At 58.8% G+C, this 18,263-nt stretch overlaps 2 protein-coding genes across 3 annotated transcripts; one reads left to right on the forward strand and one right to left on the reverse strand.

The window, feature by feature from the left end:
* Positions 1 to 127: 127 nt before the first annotated feature.
* NECAB3 (N-terminal EF-hand calcium binding protein 3) lies at positions 128 to 17,772 on the reverse strand. Of its 2 annotated transcripts, none has more exons than XM_036009728.1 (13): positions 17,562 to 17,772; positions 15,779 to 15,803; positions 13,958 to 14,066; positions 12,903 to 12,928; positions 12,612 to 12,709; positions 4,619 to 4,767; positions 3,997 to 4,115; positions 3,781 to 3,860; positions 3,630 to 3,683; positions 3,032 to 3,126; positions 2,783 to 2,860; positions 2,193 to 2,284; positions 128 to 2,098 (listed from the first exon to the last, which is right to left on the reverse strand). In XM_036009728.1, the coding sequence occupies exons 1-13, from the start codon at positions 17,670 to 17,672 to the stop codon at positions 2,070 to 2,072; spliced, it is 1,065 nt and encodes a 354-aa protein (XP_035865621.1). In that variant the 5' UTR covers positions 17,673 to 17,772; the 3' UTR covers positions 128 to 2,069. The 2 variants fall into 2 exon arrangements, with proteins under 2 accessions (XP_035865621.1, XP_028380123.1); XM_028524322.2 differs by having other exon boundaries at positions 3,032 to 3,144; positions 17,562 to 17,769.
* Positions 9,625 to 11,494, forward strand: ACTL10 (actin like 10). Its single transcript, XM_028524324.2, has one exon. It carries the CDS (start codon positions 10,650 to 10,652, stop codon positions 11,385 to 11,387), a length of 738 nt encoding a protein of 245 aa, XP_028380125.1. The 5' UTR covers positions 9,625 to 10,649; the 3' UTR covers positions 11,388 to 11,494.
* Positions 17,773 to 18,263: the final 491 nt, after the last annotated feature.

Below are 18,263 nucleotides of genomic sequence, written 5' to 3' on the forward strand. Positions count from 1 at the left end.
TCCAAAGATGGCAGTGGGAAGGTTTTTAGTTGTGAAGGTTGGCTGTGGCTGTGTGTGTGGAGAAAACAAAGGAGTTAGAATACAGAACAGAGAGACAATTATTTCTCCTGGATGGGCTTCTCCTCTCACAAGGACAGATGCTGGAACCTCCTCACGCCCACCCAGAGCCCAGTGGGCTCAGGTGCGGGCAGCACTTTCCAGGAGGCGAGTCCCAGGGGCAGAGGGGCAGGGGGGCAGCCCGGCGTAGCACCGGCCGAGGAGCCACCAGGGAGCCCTGCGCTGGTTCCTTGGGTGGCCAGGCCAGCGGGAGCAGCTCCCTGTGCCCCTACAAGTCTCAGCCCCCGCAGGGGTCGCTGGGGGAAAAACTTCAGGGTAGACCCTGCCTGGCATCCCAGACGAGGATGTCGGCCCTGAGCTGCCACCATCGGAGCTGCGTTCCTGGCCTCCCCCAGTGCCTGGCAAGGACCTGGCACCACTGGCCACTTAACATTGGCGAAATGTCACTCAGCCCATGGGCCAGTCCCCCCGAGCTTAAAACCTGCTACGGCTTCCAAGCACGTGAGAGGCCCTGACACCCCTCACCTGAGTTTCAGCCCCCTTCCCCCTCGTCCCGGCCGCAGCCCAGTGCTGGGGCTCTTTCAGCTCAATGAGGCAAGTTCTTTACCCCCAAGTCTGAACAGCCCTAACTGAAGACCTCCCCCCACCCCAGGTAAGGTTGGAGGACACATCCTGTGCTCTCCTGTGACAGTCACCGCCCTCCATGCCCCAGTCCCTCCCCCAGAGGCTGGACAGACAGACCGGGCCCTTACTCTCCCGGACCTGCTCTATGCCAGGGGCAGGGGTGGCCTGGCAGGGGGTGCAGGGGGGCAGGGGGTGCGGAAGGGCAGAGCGGCGGGCTTTCTCTGGAGACAGGTTTCACGGAACCCCACCACGCCCCCTGGGACCCTGAAAAGGCTCTGGGCTCAGTCCCCAACTGCACTGCACACCCTTTCGGCGAGTTTGGGGTGAAGCTAGAACCCCCAGTCAACAGCTGGGGGGCGCTGAAAGCACAGACCACATGCACTCCCAGGACCCTGGCTTGTGGGGGTGAGAGGGCCCTGAACTGAGAAAAACGGGGTCAGAGGTGAGGAAGTTCCCCCCACCTGCAGGCGGGGGGCTTGAGATGAACGGACTGATTTCTGAAGAAAGGCTTCCTGCCCTGAGCTGTGGTCAGAGAGGAAAACCAGCCCCACCACCTGGCCTGCTTGCCAAGGGAGAGATGGGACGAGACCCCAGAGGTAACCACTGCTTTTATTGTCTCCCTGTGGGGAGCATGGGCTGGGTTCAGAGGTATCTGGGGACAGCAGGTGACTCGACCCAGACCCAAATTATCACTACTTGGCAAGGTCACCCTGGGGCTTCCCATTGTGTGCTGAGTATGGGTGGGCATGAACATGCAAATTATATGCAAATGACATGCAACCAACCCAGGATCTTCTGGTTGTCTCTGGTGCCGTGGAGGGTGCTGGGAGGGTCAGAAGCCTGCCAGCCCAGGAAGGTGATGGGGACACCCAGGTCCTCACCCCACACTGCAGATAGATCCAGCCCACCCAGAGGGGTTGAGGTTCAGGGTAGGGTTGGGGATCCCTGAGCATCAGTCCTGGTTCTGCTACTGGTTGAGGAAGGGCAGAAGCTTGGCCCCAAGACAGCAGGAAGAAAGCAGGGCGCGCACGAGGCAGCCAGACAGCCCGAGGCCCATCCAGAGCAGGAAGGGAGCTGTCCCGGGTCAGGTGGCACAGCAAGGCAGGCAGAGGGAGCCAGAATCCAGGCCTCCTAGCCAGGCAGAAGCCAGAATGCATCAGAGACCAAAGCTACAAATAAAATACACTGATCAAGAAACAGAAAGCAGGCAGCCCAGTGCCCGATCCCTGGGCTGAGAGACTCTCCACCGGCGGGTCCGGGAGGCCTGTGAGAGCCAGGCGCAGGTCAGGAGCAGCAGCGTCCTTGGCCTCGGTGCGGAATTGACCGGTCCAGAAGCTCCTGAAGGAGGCAGGAAGGGCCTCGGGGTCATTGGCTAATGCAGGTCTGGCTCAGTTATTATTCATAATCCACCAGGAGGCTGGAGGTCAGAGGTTGGGGGTCAGAGGCCACCAGGGACCCACTGACCCTCCCCAGGTCCCAGGGCTGTGGAGAGGGCCGGGGCTTCAGCGCACCTGGGAAGAACACAGTGGTGAGGGTGTCTGGGGCCCGCAGGTGGTCGATGAGGATGCGCTGGAAGGCCTTGCTGCAGGCGGACTGCTGGTGTCTGCGGAGAGCCACGGAGCGGGCTTGGGCTGGTCCCCCGACGATCAAAGCCACCTGGTTAGGAGCGCCCCCCTCCCTCCCCAGTCCTGCTGCCTGGATTCAGACCCCAGTTCTTCCTCACACTGTCTCTGAGCCTGTTTTCTCCTCTGTGAAATGGGACAACAGCGTCTACTGTACTGGGATACTGTGAGGGTTACGTGCAGTAACACGCAAGTGCTTGGCATAGGATATGACGCAGTGGTGAGAGTGTATATTCACTGAGCACCTACTGTGTACCTGGCTCCCTGTTCAGTTCTTTACACATCATCTCATTCAGCTCAGAGGAGGAGGAACTGTTATCACTCCCATTTTGGAAAGGAGGCCGCCAGGGCTCAGAGGGGCGAAGTAACTCTCCTGACGTCACACAGCCAATGACTAGGAGAAGAGGATTTGAACCCAGGCCTGACTCACTCCAGGGCGCACACTCTATGCACATGAGCTGTTCGGCCACCGTCCCTACCTTCTCCAGGAGGCCTCATCCTGCCAGAACTCGTACAGTGTGAAGGAGGCACTGTCCAGCATCTTCTGGGCAGAAACACTGTAGAGCCAGAGAGACAGACGGCCAGGCTGGGCGAGGCCGGGCTGCCACCACCGCTGCCCCCCAGACCGGGGTTTCTAAGGGGAGCCCTGGCCCCAGACGCCCAGCCCCCACGTTCCTCCCTGCTCACCCCCTGACCTTGGCCGGCCCATCGGGTGGCTAGGGACTCACTGCAGGCAATGGCTCTGGGCCTCGGTGAAATCCACGTAGCAGCTGAGGGCGCGGTGGAAGTCCTGCAGGGCTTCCTCCGCCACCTGCACCTGCCTCTGGGCCACGAGGATGTGCTGGCGAGGGGGGCGGCCCCGTTAGCTCAGCAGGCGGGGCAGGACACGAGTGAGGGACTGGCCGCAGCCTGCAGGACCACCCACCCTGCTCGACCTGCCCCAACCTGGCCCCCGACATCCCTGACTCCATCCCCCTCTCCCCATCGCCAAGGTCACTGCCTTGATCCAGCCACTGTCCCCCTCTCCTGCAGTAGGCCACCGCTTTCTGACTGCCCCTCCAGCCTTCGCCCACACTGCCCAGACCCAGCTTTCAGAAATGCAGCCAAGGGAAACTAGTGCCCAGAGAGGGGCAGTAATTTCCGTGGGGTCACAGAGCAGGGACCACAGCCAGCGCCTGCCTGCCAGGCCTGGGGGGAGCGCTGGGCCCCGCTGGGAAAGGAAACGTGTGTGGGCGGAGGCCAGGTGGGCAGCTGGCCCCGTGAGCGCCCCCACTTCGTGACAGCCAAGCCCTGACACCCGGCTATCCGTCCCTTTCCCAGGCTCACCGAGTCAAGCCCCTTGGTAAGCTCCTCTTCACGCAGGGGTTCCAGCCTCGGGGACTGTGAGGGACAGAGAGTGTGGGCCAGGCCCCCAGCACATGGCCATCTTGGACAGATTCCAGGAAGGTCCACCCCGACGGGCCACTCGGACGCTCACCTTGCACTCGAGCTGGTCAATGAGCTCCTGGAGACGGTTGACCTGGAGCCGCCACTGCATCTCAGCCTCCGAACTCCGCCCTGGGGGTGGGGGCCCGCGGGGGCAGTTAGGCTGGGAGGTCGCTCAGGATGAGCCGAAGGGCAGCGAAGGAGCAGGCACTGGGGGCACTGCTCCGGACCCTCCTCGGCCAGCCCTCCCCGCCCACCGCAGGCGTACCTGTGTCAGAGCAGCCAGGAGACCAGGTGGGCGACCGACCGATGCTGCGCAAGCCCCTGCGCCCTGCCCGCCGGCTGCCACGGGGCCGGCTCTGCACCGCCACTCTCTCTCCATCCGACCTGTGGGAAGTGGAGGCTCAGGCCACAGCCGGCAGGCCTCGGGGGCCTCAAAACAGGGCGAGGCTGGGGTGGGGGAAGACAGGCTTCCAGGGACATGCCAGTCACCCTCTCACACATTCTTGGCCTCCCTGCCCCAGAACAAGAATTTGGGCTCCATGCCCTGGCTGCCAGGGCTCAGTGGGTTGGCTGGGTGTCGTCCTGCAAACCAAAGGGTCACCAGTTCGATTCCTGGTCAGGCCACATGCCGGGGTTGCAGGTCAGGGCCCAGGTCGGGGAGGGTGAGAGGCAACTGACCAATGTTTCTCTTTCTCCCTCCCTTCTACTCTGTCTTGAAATAAATAAGTAAAATCTTTAAACAAACAAACAAACAAACAAACAAACAAACAAAAAGCTGGGGCTCCAGGCCGCTGAAACTCTGGAATGCAGTCGAAGCCGAGGGACAGGGGATGTGGAGCTAATGGGTGTTCTTGAATGGCCCGCGGGAGGCCGGGCTCCTCACGTACCATGGCCCAGGGGCCTGGGCCTGGGCCTGGGCCTCCAGGGTGTCTGACGCCCCCTCCAGAGAGCTCTGCAGGGCCTGCAGCTGGCTCACCGTCTCCCGCAGTAGGAAGCGTGTCACAAACTGGTCCACCTTGGAGGCCTGCTCGTACTCCTGGGGGCAGAGGGGGCACAGTCAGCACACCTAGGCCCCGAGCACATTTTGCTGAGTGAGGAGCCACTGTCTCGCTCCTCGACCCGCTCCCCCTCAGAGCAACAGTGGCCTGTGGACCTGGAATAGGCAGGGGGGCACAGGGACTGGGTGGAAGCAGGGCCTGCCTCCCTCCTGGGAATGTGAGGCCAACCCCTGGAGGGAGGCATCCATCTGTCCTTCTCTAGCCCCAAGGCCACATCCACACAGGGGTCTCCACCTTCAGCCAGTGAGGCCCCTGCACAGTTAGGCTGGTGGGGGAGTGGGGGTGGGGCAGGTCACAGGACAGCCAAAGCCCTATTTTGACATATGAGGCAAAATGATGGTGCGGTGTGCCCCATACTCACCAGCTGACCTCAAATACACAGTCTGTGTATGCCTGCATTCATTCATTTACTCATCAGTGTAACAAACATTTACTGAGCACCTTTTACTAGGAGCTGCAGACAGAAGACGGCCAAGTTACTCTCATAACGCACACACGCCAGCCCACGTAACCAGCCTCTCCTATCCCCTCCCAAGGGCAGAGAGACAGAGGCAGACTATGCGCCAGGCCCTCGGGAGCTGTGGTCCAAGGGCCTGCCCTCTATCTACAAGGGGCCCCAGAGATACCATCCAGCAGGGGCTTGTCTCCTGCCCATGACCTGCCTCAGCTCAGCCATCACATGGACCCTGCTGGGCAGGCTTGTGAGAGGGTTTAAGCCAGGGAAGCAAGGGCAGAGAGGAGGATGGGCCCTCTCATTCTCAAACAGGCTAGTGGTTTCTGTCCTCTGTCTAGACTTCTGTCTTGCCCCAGTCTTCTTAGCCACTCAGAGCTCTCTAAAATCCTTCCACAAAATTCCCTTTTGGGCGCTTAAAATGAGTGGTCAGCCCTGATAGTATGGCTCAGTGGATTGAGTGCTAGGCTGTGAATCGTCACTGGTTCGATTCCCAGTCAGGACGCATGCCTGGGTTATGGGCCAGGTCCTCAGCTGGGGGTGTGTGAGAGGCAACCAATCGATGTTTCTCTTCCTCTCTTCCTCCTTCCATTCCCCTCTCTCTAAACATAAATAAATAAAATCTTAAACAAAAGTGATTAGTCAGCTTCCGTTGCTTGCAACCAAAGAACCCTGCTGATACAAGCACCCACTCTGTGCCAGGCCCTGTTTCAAGCAGAATTTCATTTAATCCTTATAGCAACCAATTGGCCCCACTTTGCAGATGAGAAGACTGGGAGGCCCAGAGCAGCTGACTACCTCGGCCAAGGTCACGCAACCAGTGACAGAGCCAGAATTGAAACTCAGGCCGCAGAAATTCCTCTGCCCTCACCACTAAGCACCATCACTCAGCCCAATAACGAAACAGTACCTCATTCATGAGCGCTAGGCCTTCTACAGCTGAGACACCAAGGCCAGAAGTCACAGGGGGAATAGAGCCGAGAGTCCCCTGTGGGTTCTGGGAGAACCTCAGTGCCTGGAGCTGCCGAGGTCGACTGATGAAGTCACAATGTGGCCTCTCTGGACACTGCAGGGGACCCCTGGCCAGAGGACAGGGCAGAGCAGCATGGGCTGTGGACCAGTGTTGACCAGCCCTGCCATGGGAAACTGCAGTTCCCACAAGAGGACCAAAGCAGCCAAGCAGGTTGGCAAGGAGAGGCCACTCGATATGAACAAGGCCCACGGGGAACAGCAGTCCTTCAGCCACCTGCACAGAAGCCAGGCCTAAGTGCCAGGGGGTGAGGGGGCAGGAGGGGTGGGGGAACACAGACAGGTGGGCAGGAGGGGATGCTGAGGGTTGAGGTCTTATGGGCCTCAATCCTAGGGACATGGACCATGGGGTTAGAGGATCCCTCCTGAGGATGAGGGTCCCGGAAACCCATGTGGGTGTGGATGGAGTCCTAAAAGTGCAAAAGGAAGGTAGGGATTCCAGAAACCAGGAGGTAGGTGAGACTTGGAGTCAGAAGGGCGGGCAGGAGAGGATTCTCACAACCTGGATGAGTGGGTGGAGGTCCCAGCATGGTTGATACCACTGGGCTATGAGCACCAGGAGCTTCCTTACACCCGCTCCCTCTCCAGTCCCCATTCTCAAAACATGCTACTTTTCCCCTCTTCAAGTGGGAAGACGCTCCAGGTGAGGGTCCCAGCATCACGGCTGGGAGGGCAGGCAGGGATCCCATAACCGTGGACAGAGCGAGGTCTCGGGTCAGCCTGGGCAGGTGAGGGTTTCCAGGAGAGACAGGGGTCCCTGGTGATGGGGCAGGGTGGGGATCCCCCTACCGGACAAGTAAGGATGGCGGAGTTACGGAAATGTAGGGGGCAGAGTCTTAGGAGATAGGACCCCAAAAAGAGGGCAAGGCGCCCTCTTTTCCCTCGCATCACTGCCCAACACCACACCAAGATCCTGCTGCTTACTGCCCCCTACCCCTTTCCCCCAAGCGGCAGCAGCTAGCTGAGGTGGCAGCGGGCCCAGACGCGGGGCCCAAGCAGCAGAGCGAAAATGCGGTGGATGCCCAGGTGGGCTCCGGAGCGGCGCCACCCATAATGAGAGGAGCAGGCGACTGCGCTGAGTTGCCCGAGTGCACGCGCGCACGAGACAAAGATCGTGGTCCAGCCGCTGTTACTGTACTTGGGGCTGCAGGAGGCGGGGCGCTGCGCAGCGGGCGGGACTGGGGGCGGGGCCAGTGCAGAGAGCACGGCCAAGGCCGACCTGGGCTGGCGGCGCCTGGTGGCCAAGAAAGAGGCAGACTCTACCTAGGTGCGTACGCTCAAGTGGTACCACTGCCCTCGCACTTGGCTCTGAGCATCCGGCCTGGACCCCCAAACGCCCACCCCGGCCCAATAAAGAGTACATAACAACCCTGGCTCCTGCAAGCTTTGTCTGAGGTGTCTGGCTGCGAGAGCGAGACAGGGATGGACAGGCAGATTGAGGACTGAGCAACGGCCATGGTCTGGAGCCAATTGATTTCTCCTTCCTGGGACCCAACGGTCAGAACCCTGCCCCTGGAGAGAAGGACACCCTACCACAGTGGAGAAGGGGGGCTGTTTCCCCATACCCCCACAACGCCAGGCCTAGGTCATACCTTGCCAGGTCTGTAGGCCCAAGCTAGGTGAGCTTGGGTGAACCAGTCTTGCCCATAATGGGAGAGGAGGCCTGCTTCAGCAGGAGCACGGCATCTCCAAGAGTCTCCAGCATGCACATACCCTCCTCAAGCAGAAGGAGGGTCCCAGGCAAGCAACCCCCTTGGGGAACTACGAGGCTCCTTACTGTCAGCAGGAGTGAGGCCTGAGACGCATTCTGCTTGTGAAAGCTCCCAAGAGGAACTGGGGTTCCTGGGCCTCTTGACCTCTCACTGCTATCCCACTCCGCTTGGGAACCCACAAGGCAACTCAGTCACTCGTCTCCCAGCCTACCCTGCCCCATCCCCTTCTCCACATTGCAGCCAAAAGCTTCTTCAGAACCACTCCTCTCTCTATAGGACAGCTCACTCTGCTTATACTTTCTCACTGGTTCTCCATTGCCCACAGGGAAACGGCCAACCTATTACTGAAATGGACAGTCCCAGCCCCCAATGTGTCTTCTTCCCCAGGTCTTCCCAGTGACTTCTACCCTCACCCCTGCTCTGGCCACATTGCCACTCGGGGTCTCCAGGGTGAGGCTCCCTTCCCAAACTCGCCCGTGAGAGGCCCAGCCCATTTTCTTTGCACAGCAGCTTCTCTTCGCCGTCCTGGGTCCCAAACCCAGTTCCAGAACCTGGAGCCTCCGCAGCCCTTCCCAATCCACAGCCTGCTTTCCACTGGTGACCAAGCTTGGATGACCCTTTTGGGGGCAGATGCAGCAGGTGAAGGTCCCAGCTCATAAAGCCACAAGTCCAGCTTCTGCTAAAGATGCACTTTTGTCACCATCAATGTCCCCTCCACAGTGCCTATGTCATATTGGAGGTTGCACGACCCATAGCACCTCCCCTAATGCTTGTAAGAACTGACACTTCCCTACCATCCACATGCTTACACTCAGGGTAACTCTTCTTCAGTGTGTGGCCACATGTCCTGGCCATGAGCCACTGGCCCAAGCCAATAGCAGCCCCTTCCCTGGGACGGTATAGGTCAGGAGCCACATGAACACACACAGGCTGAAGCCAGTCTTCAGAAGAATGAAACAGTGCAGTGACTCTGCACATCCTAGATTCCCCACAGCCCTGCTCCCAGTCTGTTCCCGAAGCCTGATTTCACCCTTGCCTTCGGTATTCATGATGCATACAAGGTCCTTGTGACCAAGTCCCTATTTTAACTCACACTCATGTGTGTGGAGCTTCAACTTGCAGCCAAATGGTCCTAAAGAGAATAATGAGACTCTGTAGAGACCAAAAGTGGCCTCTTTTCTCTGTGTGTGTATGTGTGTGTGTGTGTGTTACTACTTTTGGGGGGAGAAACTGAGCACAGAGATTAGCACTTGCTTGCACAGTGAGTCAGCTTCAGATCTGAGTCACAAAGTCAGGCCCACAGGTGGGTCCATAGGTGGAAGCCCCTGAAGTTACGAGTACCTCTGTGGGCAGCCTGGATCCCTCAGAGATTAGCACACAGATTCTCAGAGTGGCTGTAGATCTGTGATTAGGAGCTTTCTCTTCAGCACTGAGAGAGGAGGAGCCCCACATTTGGCCAGAGCACATCAGATAATCCGAAGTCTGGGGAAGGAACCAGATTGGTTGTGCCGGGAAGCTGCACCAGACCCCTGTCCCAGGAAAGAGGGCGGGTCCAGGGCATATCCACTGGAGGAGAGGGCTGCGGAAGCACAGCAGGTGCTGAGGACTGAGGTCACAATTAGATCCAAGTTCTTTTCCCTCTCTCTCACGACCCCCTCCCATCTCCACAACCAGGAACTACTTCCGGCAAGCTTAGGTGAGAGGTCCAAGATGCTGCTTGGGCTCAAGGACTAGTCTGGACTTCTGGGTCCCCAAAGGGGCCACATATGTCCGGATGTCAGTGCCACAAGGCCCCTTCATTCTCAAAGCTGCTCCTGACGGCTTCTCAGTATCTGAAAGGGTTTGGCCCGGGCCTCTCATCACCCACCTCTGCAAGGGCTGAGGGAGCGGAGCCGCAGGGGAGAGGCCAGGCAGGCCTCAGAGGGCGGGCCCTAGTGCAAGGTTGGGCCTGAGGTGGACGGAGAGGGCAAGTAACCGCGGGAGGCCGGCGGGAGAGGAAACTGACACTGGAACCAGAGGTGGGGCCGCAAGCCCAAGGGCGGAGCCAAAGCCAAGGAGACGTCCACTCCGGCCTGAAAAAACGAACCTCAGGACCAGAGGGCGGAGCCAAGAATCGAGAGAGCACTGATCTAGTCCAGCAAGGTAGGGTTTTAGGCCCAAGAGGCAGAGCCAAGAGCTGAAAGGCGGGCCTTCCTCTAGGCCTGTGGGGACAGAACCGAGCCTCTGGGGGCGGAACTGAGCCTGGAAGGTGGCGTCAGTTTCTGCGTCCAGGAGCCGCCGGGTCCACCGGCCACTCTCGCAGGGCCACATCGCCGTGGTGGTGGACCAGGGCTCGGGCTTCACCAAGGCGGGCTTCGCGGGAGAGAACCAGCCGCGTCTGGTGCTGAAGAGCTCCAGCCTAGTGCCCAGCTGGGACCGGCCCGTGCTGCCCGGTGCGCCAGGCTGTGAGCTGGCAGGCGGCGTGGCTCGGGCGCACCCCATCAAGCACGGCGTGGTGGTGGACTGGGAGGCGCTGGAAGGGCTCTGGGAGCGCCTGCTGGTAGGCGGTTTGCGGGTGTGCCCTGAGCAGTGGCCGGTGCTGGTGAGCGATTCGCCAACGGCGCCGCCCTCAAACCGCGAGAGGGTGGCCGAGCTGCTGTTCGAGACTCTGGCAGTGCCCGCATGCCACATGGCGAGCACTGGGTTCTTGGCTCTCTGCTCCACTGGTGCGTTCAGTGGGCTGGCCGTGGAGGCAGGTGCGGGTGTGTGCCATGCCACACCCATCTATGCGGGCCACTCGTGGCACAAGGCCACCTTCCGGCTGGAGGTAGCAGGCACCACCCTGTCGCGCTACCTGCGGGATCTGCTGGTGGCAGCGTGTCCGGATCTACTGCTGCAGACCTTACCTCGAAAGGCCATCACACAGCTCAAGAAGCGCTGCTGCTACGTGTCGCTGGACTTTGAGGGTGACCTCCATAACCCTGCCCGCCACCATCCAACCAGCTTCTGCTTAGGCAATGGCTGCTCTGTCTGCCTCAGCAGCGAGCGCTTCCGCTGCCCTGAACCCATCTTTCAGCCTGGTCTGCTAGGCCACACTGAGCCAGGACTGCCCACACTGGCCTTCTGGGCACTGCAGAACGTGCCTGGAACACTGCGGAGGAGGCTGGCTAACACTGTGGTGCTGGCCGGTGGCTCCACACTTTTCCCTGGTTTCACTGAGCGCCTGGAAAGGGAGCTGGAAGCCCAGTGCCAGCAGAATGGCTGTGGGGCACTGCAGCCACACCTAGTGGCCAAGCCTGGACGCGGCACAGCAGTGTGGACAGGCGGCTCCATGGTGGCTTCATTTCACAACTTCCAACGCCACTGGATGACCCGGGCCATGTACCAGGAGTGTGGCTCCAGGCTGGTGCATAAAGTCTTCGACTGAGTCACACTGGACAGGAAGAGCTGGTGCTGCCAGGGAGCTGCAGAGGTCTCCTCTGCAGTGGGCTGCACTGAAGCTCTGTCAGAGGCATAGAGTGCCAGATAAAAGTCTCGGATGACTGGAGTCGGCAGAGTCATTGTGTGGTGATGGGTCACCCCCATCCCTTTCTGGGCCAGATGGAGGTGGTCTGGGGCCCTCCCGTGACCTGCAGTTTGAATTCCCCCTAACCAGTGCCGGCTCAGAGAATGCCTCTCCAGCTATGCACGCCCAGGGCGTGTTTCCATGGCAATAAGGAAGGTGATGACCATACTTGTGTATAGGTCACAGATACAGAAGTTGCTGCAACATGCCAACCCCTCATGCTGTGCCATTCGGATTCCCATCCCATGCCAGACCCCAAGGAGTGACCCTTTGAAAAGCTACCATATCCCACGTGAAAGCCAACAGAGGGGCAGCCCTGTCCTCAGCCGATCATCCACTGGCTGAGGGTGTCAGTTTCCCCTTCTATGAAAAATCCCAGGCTTGCTCACTGCTCCCTCTTTGCCCCCTTATGAAGAGCTGCAGGCCAAAGGGAAGTGGAGACATCTCTTAAAAGGAACACATAAGGGCAAGGGCAGCTTGTGGGTTTTTTGAAGTCACCATACAAAGGCGTGAAGCCATGGCTGTGAGCACTGTGTATGCTTGTGCACACACGTCCCCATGTGCACGCAAACACAGGTGCACACATGCCTGCCTACTCCCGAACATCCTTGGGCCAGGTGCTGCCCCTGCTAGGCTCTGCACACCCATGTGGGCCTGTGGACACACGCGCAAGCACACCACACCCAGACCATCCCTACCTGGTCCTAGGCTTGCTATCCCATAATAGTTAGTTATGGCCAATAATAAAAACAGTAGAAGCAGCATCTCCAGGTATTAAGCACCTACTGTGTGCTAGGCATAGTTCTGGGTGTTGTAGAGAGAGAACAAGACAGACAAAATCCCTGCCTTCATTCTCATTTAATTGTCACAGCGTATGGAGGCAGGCTCTGTTTTCACCCCCAGTTTACAGATGAGGGAACTGAGGCCCAGAGAGGAAGAAGTGCACAAACAGAAAATGGGAGAGCCAGGATTTGAACCCACCCCTCTAGGTCTATAGCCCTAAGACAGTGGAGGCTCGCCCAGCGCAGCAGACACCCCCGTGCTCATCTTGGGCCCTTCACCCATCCCATCAGCTCCTTCACTCACCAGCTTGGTGGTGTCCATGGCGGTGAGCACTGCACGATTCAGGGACTCCAGCGCAGCCAGCACGGGCCGGTAGACGCCCAGGTGTTCTGAGAAGTAGTCTGTGGACAGAGGGGGTGCGCCAACGTTCTGTCCTCCTCCCCATCTACCCAACCCAGAACTCATCTGCAGCCAACCAGGCCTCACACTGTGACCTCAGCCCGTCCTACTTGGTCAGGAGACCAGTGACAAACCCTCACCACATGCACCTGCCCAGAAGATCCAGGAGACAAGAGCTCCAGTGGGCCTACTCACCACACAGTTTCTCCGTTTCCAAATTGCTGCAGGGAAAAGAGAAGGTGCCCTTCAGTCTCTCACATTTGAGTCTGGTGAACTGGCAGTTTAAAGCCAACGTTCCTCTCTCCTTCCCCCGCAGCTCAGTCTGACAAGGTGGCAACTCCTGCTTCTCCTCCAGGTTAAGTTGCTCAGTGGGCAGACATTGTGGGGTGGGGGGAGGGGCGGGGCAAGGATACTACTGCCCCATTAAACACTCTTTGAGGGCAAAAACTCTTGGCCTCCAAGGAAATTTCAGGCCAAGAGAAACAGATGTGGACACAGGCCAGAGAGAAGTGGTCAGAGCTGGGAAGGGAAATCCAGAGCTTGGAAAGTACAGAGAAGGTATGGGGCATTACTTGGTAGGTCAGGGAGGGCTTCCTGGAGGAGCAGCTGCCTATGCCAGGTGCTGAAGAACAAGGAACTTGACTGAACTATCTTGTGGGGTCGGGGGAGGTTCGAAGGGTCCAGCCCAAGCCTCAGGATGGGGGGGTTGGGGGCATAGGAGCCTTGAATGTTGACCCACAGTCTCAAATTTATTCTAAGGAGATGAGGGAGGAAGGGAAGAGAGAGGGAGGGACAGCTGTGTGCGTGCTGTGCCCCCGTGAGGAAGCATGGGGAGGAAAGCGTGCAAACCCATGCTAAGGCCTGTAGATATGGGAGCGCACATGGGGAGGTGTGTGCGTGTTCACGCACCTGCATCCATGGGTGGAAGCAGGCAGGGCCCAGCTGTCCCCAGGCATCCACTGATCCCTGCGGGAAGCGGTTCTGGGGGGTGCGTGTGGGCTGAACCATGGGTGGTGACTCAGGCCGGGCTATTTTAGGGTCCCAGTTGGAAGCAGTGTGATGGGCAAGGCTGGAGCCAGGGAGGCGGTGAGTGGGTAGAAAAACTTGGCACCAGGCCCTGGCACCCCTCTCCCTACCTCCCCCCTCGTCCTGTCCTCCATAAGGGACCAAAGCAGCAGGGGGCCCAGTGGGGTACAGACAACTGGGCCTTACATCTTTCCATGGCTCTTCCTTCTCCCTCTTGTACTCACTCAGTAGAATGCCCATCGATGCCGCTGAACAGCTCTCGCAGCTCCCCAGGGCTGAGGACCCCATCAGCAAAGTAATTCTGGAATTCCTCAAATGAGAGCTTACCATCATCTGACAGGTGGGCAGGAAGCAGAGTCAATGTCCCTGACCTCTGGCCGAACCCCGCCCATCAGGTCCAGGTCCCCCAAAGGCTCCACAGCATCCTTTCACACCTGCCCGGCCAGGTAGAATGGGATTCCGAGCTTGGTGGGGGAGCTGGCTGTTGGGGACAAAAGGGCTGGAGCCTCCAGAGATGCCCACTTAAGGCAACAGGGACCACTTTGCCTGCACCCAAGGGACAGGGTACCACACACGTGGAATTGGGTAGGGGCAAAATATTTGCCATATGAGGAAACAAATGAACAACAGCCTGGGACACAGCCAGATCATGGCAAGGTCTAGACATCTCTTGGAGACCTTGGGGGCTGAGACTCTGCCCCACGTGCTGGCCAGTCTGGCCCCAGGGCAGAGGGAACCTTTGTGCTGTGGACATAGGCCCTTTCCTAAGAAGCCACAGGGAGGCTAATGAGACCTTCCTAAGGGTTGGGGCCTCTGTAAGAAGCAGCAGGCTGCTCTGACCGGTATGGCTCAGTTGGTTGGGCACCATCCTGCAAAGCGAAAGGTCACCAGTTCAATTCCCAGTCAGGGCGCATGCCTGGGTTGTGGGTTTGGTCCCCGGTTGGGGCCTGTGTGAGAAGCAACAAATTGATGCTTCTCTCCCTCTCCTTCCTCTCTCTAAAACATAATGAAAAAAAGAAAGAGAAGCAGCAGCAGGCTGGCCCTGGAGGGAATGACCTCCTTGTCATGGGGCCTGTGGCATAGGCCGAGAGCTCTTCAGCGGGGTGGCTAAGGATGTTGGGGGTCTGGCCTGTAGGGTCTCCAAGCAGGGGGATCAGACAGAAAGCTCTGATCCAAATGAGACTCTGCATCTTGGTCAATGGGCTGGGACAATGGTCTCCACCAATTTGAAGAGACTCAAGGAGAAAAGCCAGACAGTGGGGACACAATCCAGTCTCAAGGAGGCTGAAACACGGGAGGGTCTGATGACCCCAGACAGAAGGCCTCAGCTCAGACCCTCACCTGGCCGGTCAGGGTACACAGGGCTGTTCTGGGTCATCTATGGGCAGCAACCTGCTTGCTTATGGGGTGCCCTGCTTTCAGGGTTTTCCCAGACCAGGGTCTGAGACTGCCCAGAACCTGGGGCAGACAGAGATCAGTCCCTGGAGCTGGCTTTCTCATGCCCAGGCCCTCCCTGGGTCCAGGTGGTTGATCATATGGAGAGTTAGTTACTGAAGCCTCTAAAAATCTGATAGTATAACCCCCCACAGGGCCTCATCTCTACTAGCCCACACTTCCCAGCCTCTCACACAGGAAGCCTGGGACCAAGAATCACACAGACCTGGGTTCAAGGTCCACCACTTATAGGCTGTGTTACCTCAGGCAACCAACTTCACCTCTCTTGGTCCCTACTCCTCCGTCTGTGAAATGGGGTGAAGAGCACGAGGTCATACACAGGGAGGTACCCACCACGGTGCCAGGGCAGTGCATGAAAGCAAACCTCTACTTTCAGCCTCTGGCTAAACCACATTCCCTCCACTCCATCCTGCCAAACCTGGCTCAAAACAGCACTTCCTCTGGGGAGGATGCCTTGACTGATTCTCTTGATTTGAATCCCCCATGATTTTTCTTCATTCTAAACTGTACCCCAAACCCCCACCCAGCCTCCATGGCGTCCCCAACCTCCCCCTCCCCCCACTGTGGGACTGAGGGGAAGCCACACTCACCATTCTTGTCTGCTCTTCGAAAAACCTAGAGGACGAAGGGGCATGGATGGGCGCTGAGTGGGGTCTGGGAGGTAAGAGGCCCCTCCCAACTCAACAAGGCTGCAGCTGGCTAGCCTTTCCTCCCACCCAGCTCAGCCCTGCAGGGGCTTTCCAATGAGGGGAGCAGAGGAAGAGCACACAGCAGGTCCAACTGCTTGCTCACTTCTCCGGTGGGGCCGGGCCTCTGGGGGGTACTCTAGGCCAGCTCCCTGCACCCCATCTCCCACACTGAGTCTATCCTGATTTCTGTCTGATGCATCAGCCCTTGGCACAGTCCCAGCTTGAAGAAGGTAGGGAGATGGGCCAAAATGTGGCCTAAGAATCCTGGGCAACTCTCCCAGACCTGAACCCTCAACTCTGAGGTGTGGCCACAGTCCATCCAAAACTCTGCCCATCCCTGTGAGCCTGTCCTTCCTTTGCGGGTGCCTAGGTTTTCGGCCTAGGACATGGGAGAGCAGGCTGGAGTTAACCCTTCCAGGACCAGGGCTTGCCCTGAGGTTGACTCACTGTGTGTGCGCATCCATGTATGCAGGGAGCAGTGAGGGTGGCGGTAGGCAAGGGTGGATGAACTATATTTAAGGGGGAGCAGAGGCAAAGAGCAACAGAGGCAGAAAAACAGAGAAGAGTCAAGACATGGTCCTGCCTCTCCAAGAGACCAAAGTCACCCAAAGCCGCGCAGCAGCCAGGCAAGGATGGGCATGCCAAAGCCTGGACAGAGCCCCTATCAGCTCCAGGTGCTGAATGCCACTCCCCTCTGGCTGCTTTCTCAGTGTACCTGAGGCTCAGGGATAAAACTAACTACTAACCAGAAGCCTGACTCAGAGAAGGTCCGCCACTGGCTTGAGGTCAGACAGCAGCGCTGTGTGGCCTGGCTGGAGCAGATAGAGATACTGGGGGTGCTAAGCCGGGAATGAGGACACCAGGGGCAGTTTTTCCATCTGGATAATGGGAGGGTCAGGTCCCTTTCTAGCCAGGACTGTGGTCAAGGTGCTGAGTCACTGGGGGATAGTGGGGAGGGGACAGGAGTATGGCCTTTCCCATGGGCAGGAATCTCTAGGAGTGTATCAGGGGGCCAGGTCGGGACTGAGCACTGGGGTGAAAGGTGGGAAAGGGGCTCAGGGCAGTGAGCCAGGTCAGTCTCCTCCACGCTGGTGCCCATGGAGGCTGCAGGCCACCAGCCACCACAAGTGTACAGACTACAGAGGATGACTGGGGGCAGCCTTGACCAACTGCAGCACCCCACGGCCTCTGGGTCAGGTTTAAGGGACTGTACGGTCAGCATTGGGTCTTACTCTTCCAGGCCCCCTGGCTGGATCAGCCCAGTCAGGGGCTGCCATAGAGGAGTAGTGCAACTGCTCCTGTGATCAAGTGTTGATAACCTCCACGCCGCCAGAAACACAGAGCGGGTGGATGCGGGGGGCAGGACGCACAAGGGCAGTGACACTGAACCAAAGGCAAGGAGGCGAGAAAGAATGAGGAACGAGGAACAGACGAGACACAGAAGCAACGGGGTAAAGAAGGGAGAATGGACACAGCAGAGTCAGAGAAACACAGTGAGAAAGGGCCCCAAAGAGACTTGGAGGGAGTGACACTGGTAGACAGAGAAGACAGCGAGAGACAAGGCAGCAGAGATAAGAGACAGAGAGCTCAGCGACACAGGGAGAGGTAAGACCTGGAGAGAGCCCACCAGACACCGTGAACCCCTAGGGCGAGAGCCAACGCACCCTGCCCTCCCCACACTCACATCCTGGAACAGCGCGTGTCCCGCAGAACCAGCGGCTGGCGTGGGGAGCCGCGGGGGCTGAGGCGCGGGCTGCTGGATCAGGCACACGGTGAGCAGCCCAGCGCACGCCATGGCGCCACCACCACTACCGTCCAGCTGGGCTGAAGATCCGGGATCTAGCTACCACTGCCCCGCCACCGCCGCCAGGGACTGGGGAAATCGGGAGGGGCTCCCGCCTATTGGCGCCGGCGCAGACCCCAAGGCCCCGCCCCTAGAGCTCCACCCCCAGCCAACAGCAGCCGAGACTCCTCCCCACCCACCCGGGAGCCCTCCGCAAGCCCATCTGCAGGGCCCATTTCCCAGTCTGGCAAAATGGAGACACCTAACAATGTCCCCCTCCAAGGTTCTGTCACCACAGGCTTCCACAGGGGTGGCCACTGCTAGGGAACCAACCATGCAAGGAATCTTTCCTGCCTGGGACGAGCCAAGAAAATGACTCAGCCTGGGAGCACTACACAACCAGGAACAGGCGAGGAGCTGCACAGGCCCAAGGCTAGGTCCCACACTATTGCAGGTTCAGTGAACTGAAGAGCAATACTGTGACGCCTGGTTTAAGGTGACCACCCCTGAGCATCTGTATCCTCTTTGCAAAATGGGGGTATAATAGGGCTTAAAAACTGGAGAGTTTGTTAAATAGGTGTGTGGACAACCTCCCAGTCTACC

Source organism: Phyllostomus discolor, chromosome 9 (assembly GCF_004126475.2).
Source record: "Phyllostomus discolor isolate MPI-MPIP mPhyDis1 chromosome 9, mPhyDis1.pri.v3, whole genome shotgun sequence".
Taxonomy (NCBI): Eukaryota; Metazoa; Chordata; class Mammalia; order Chiroptera; family Phyllostomidae; genus Phyllostomus; species Phyllostomus discolor.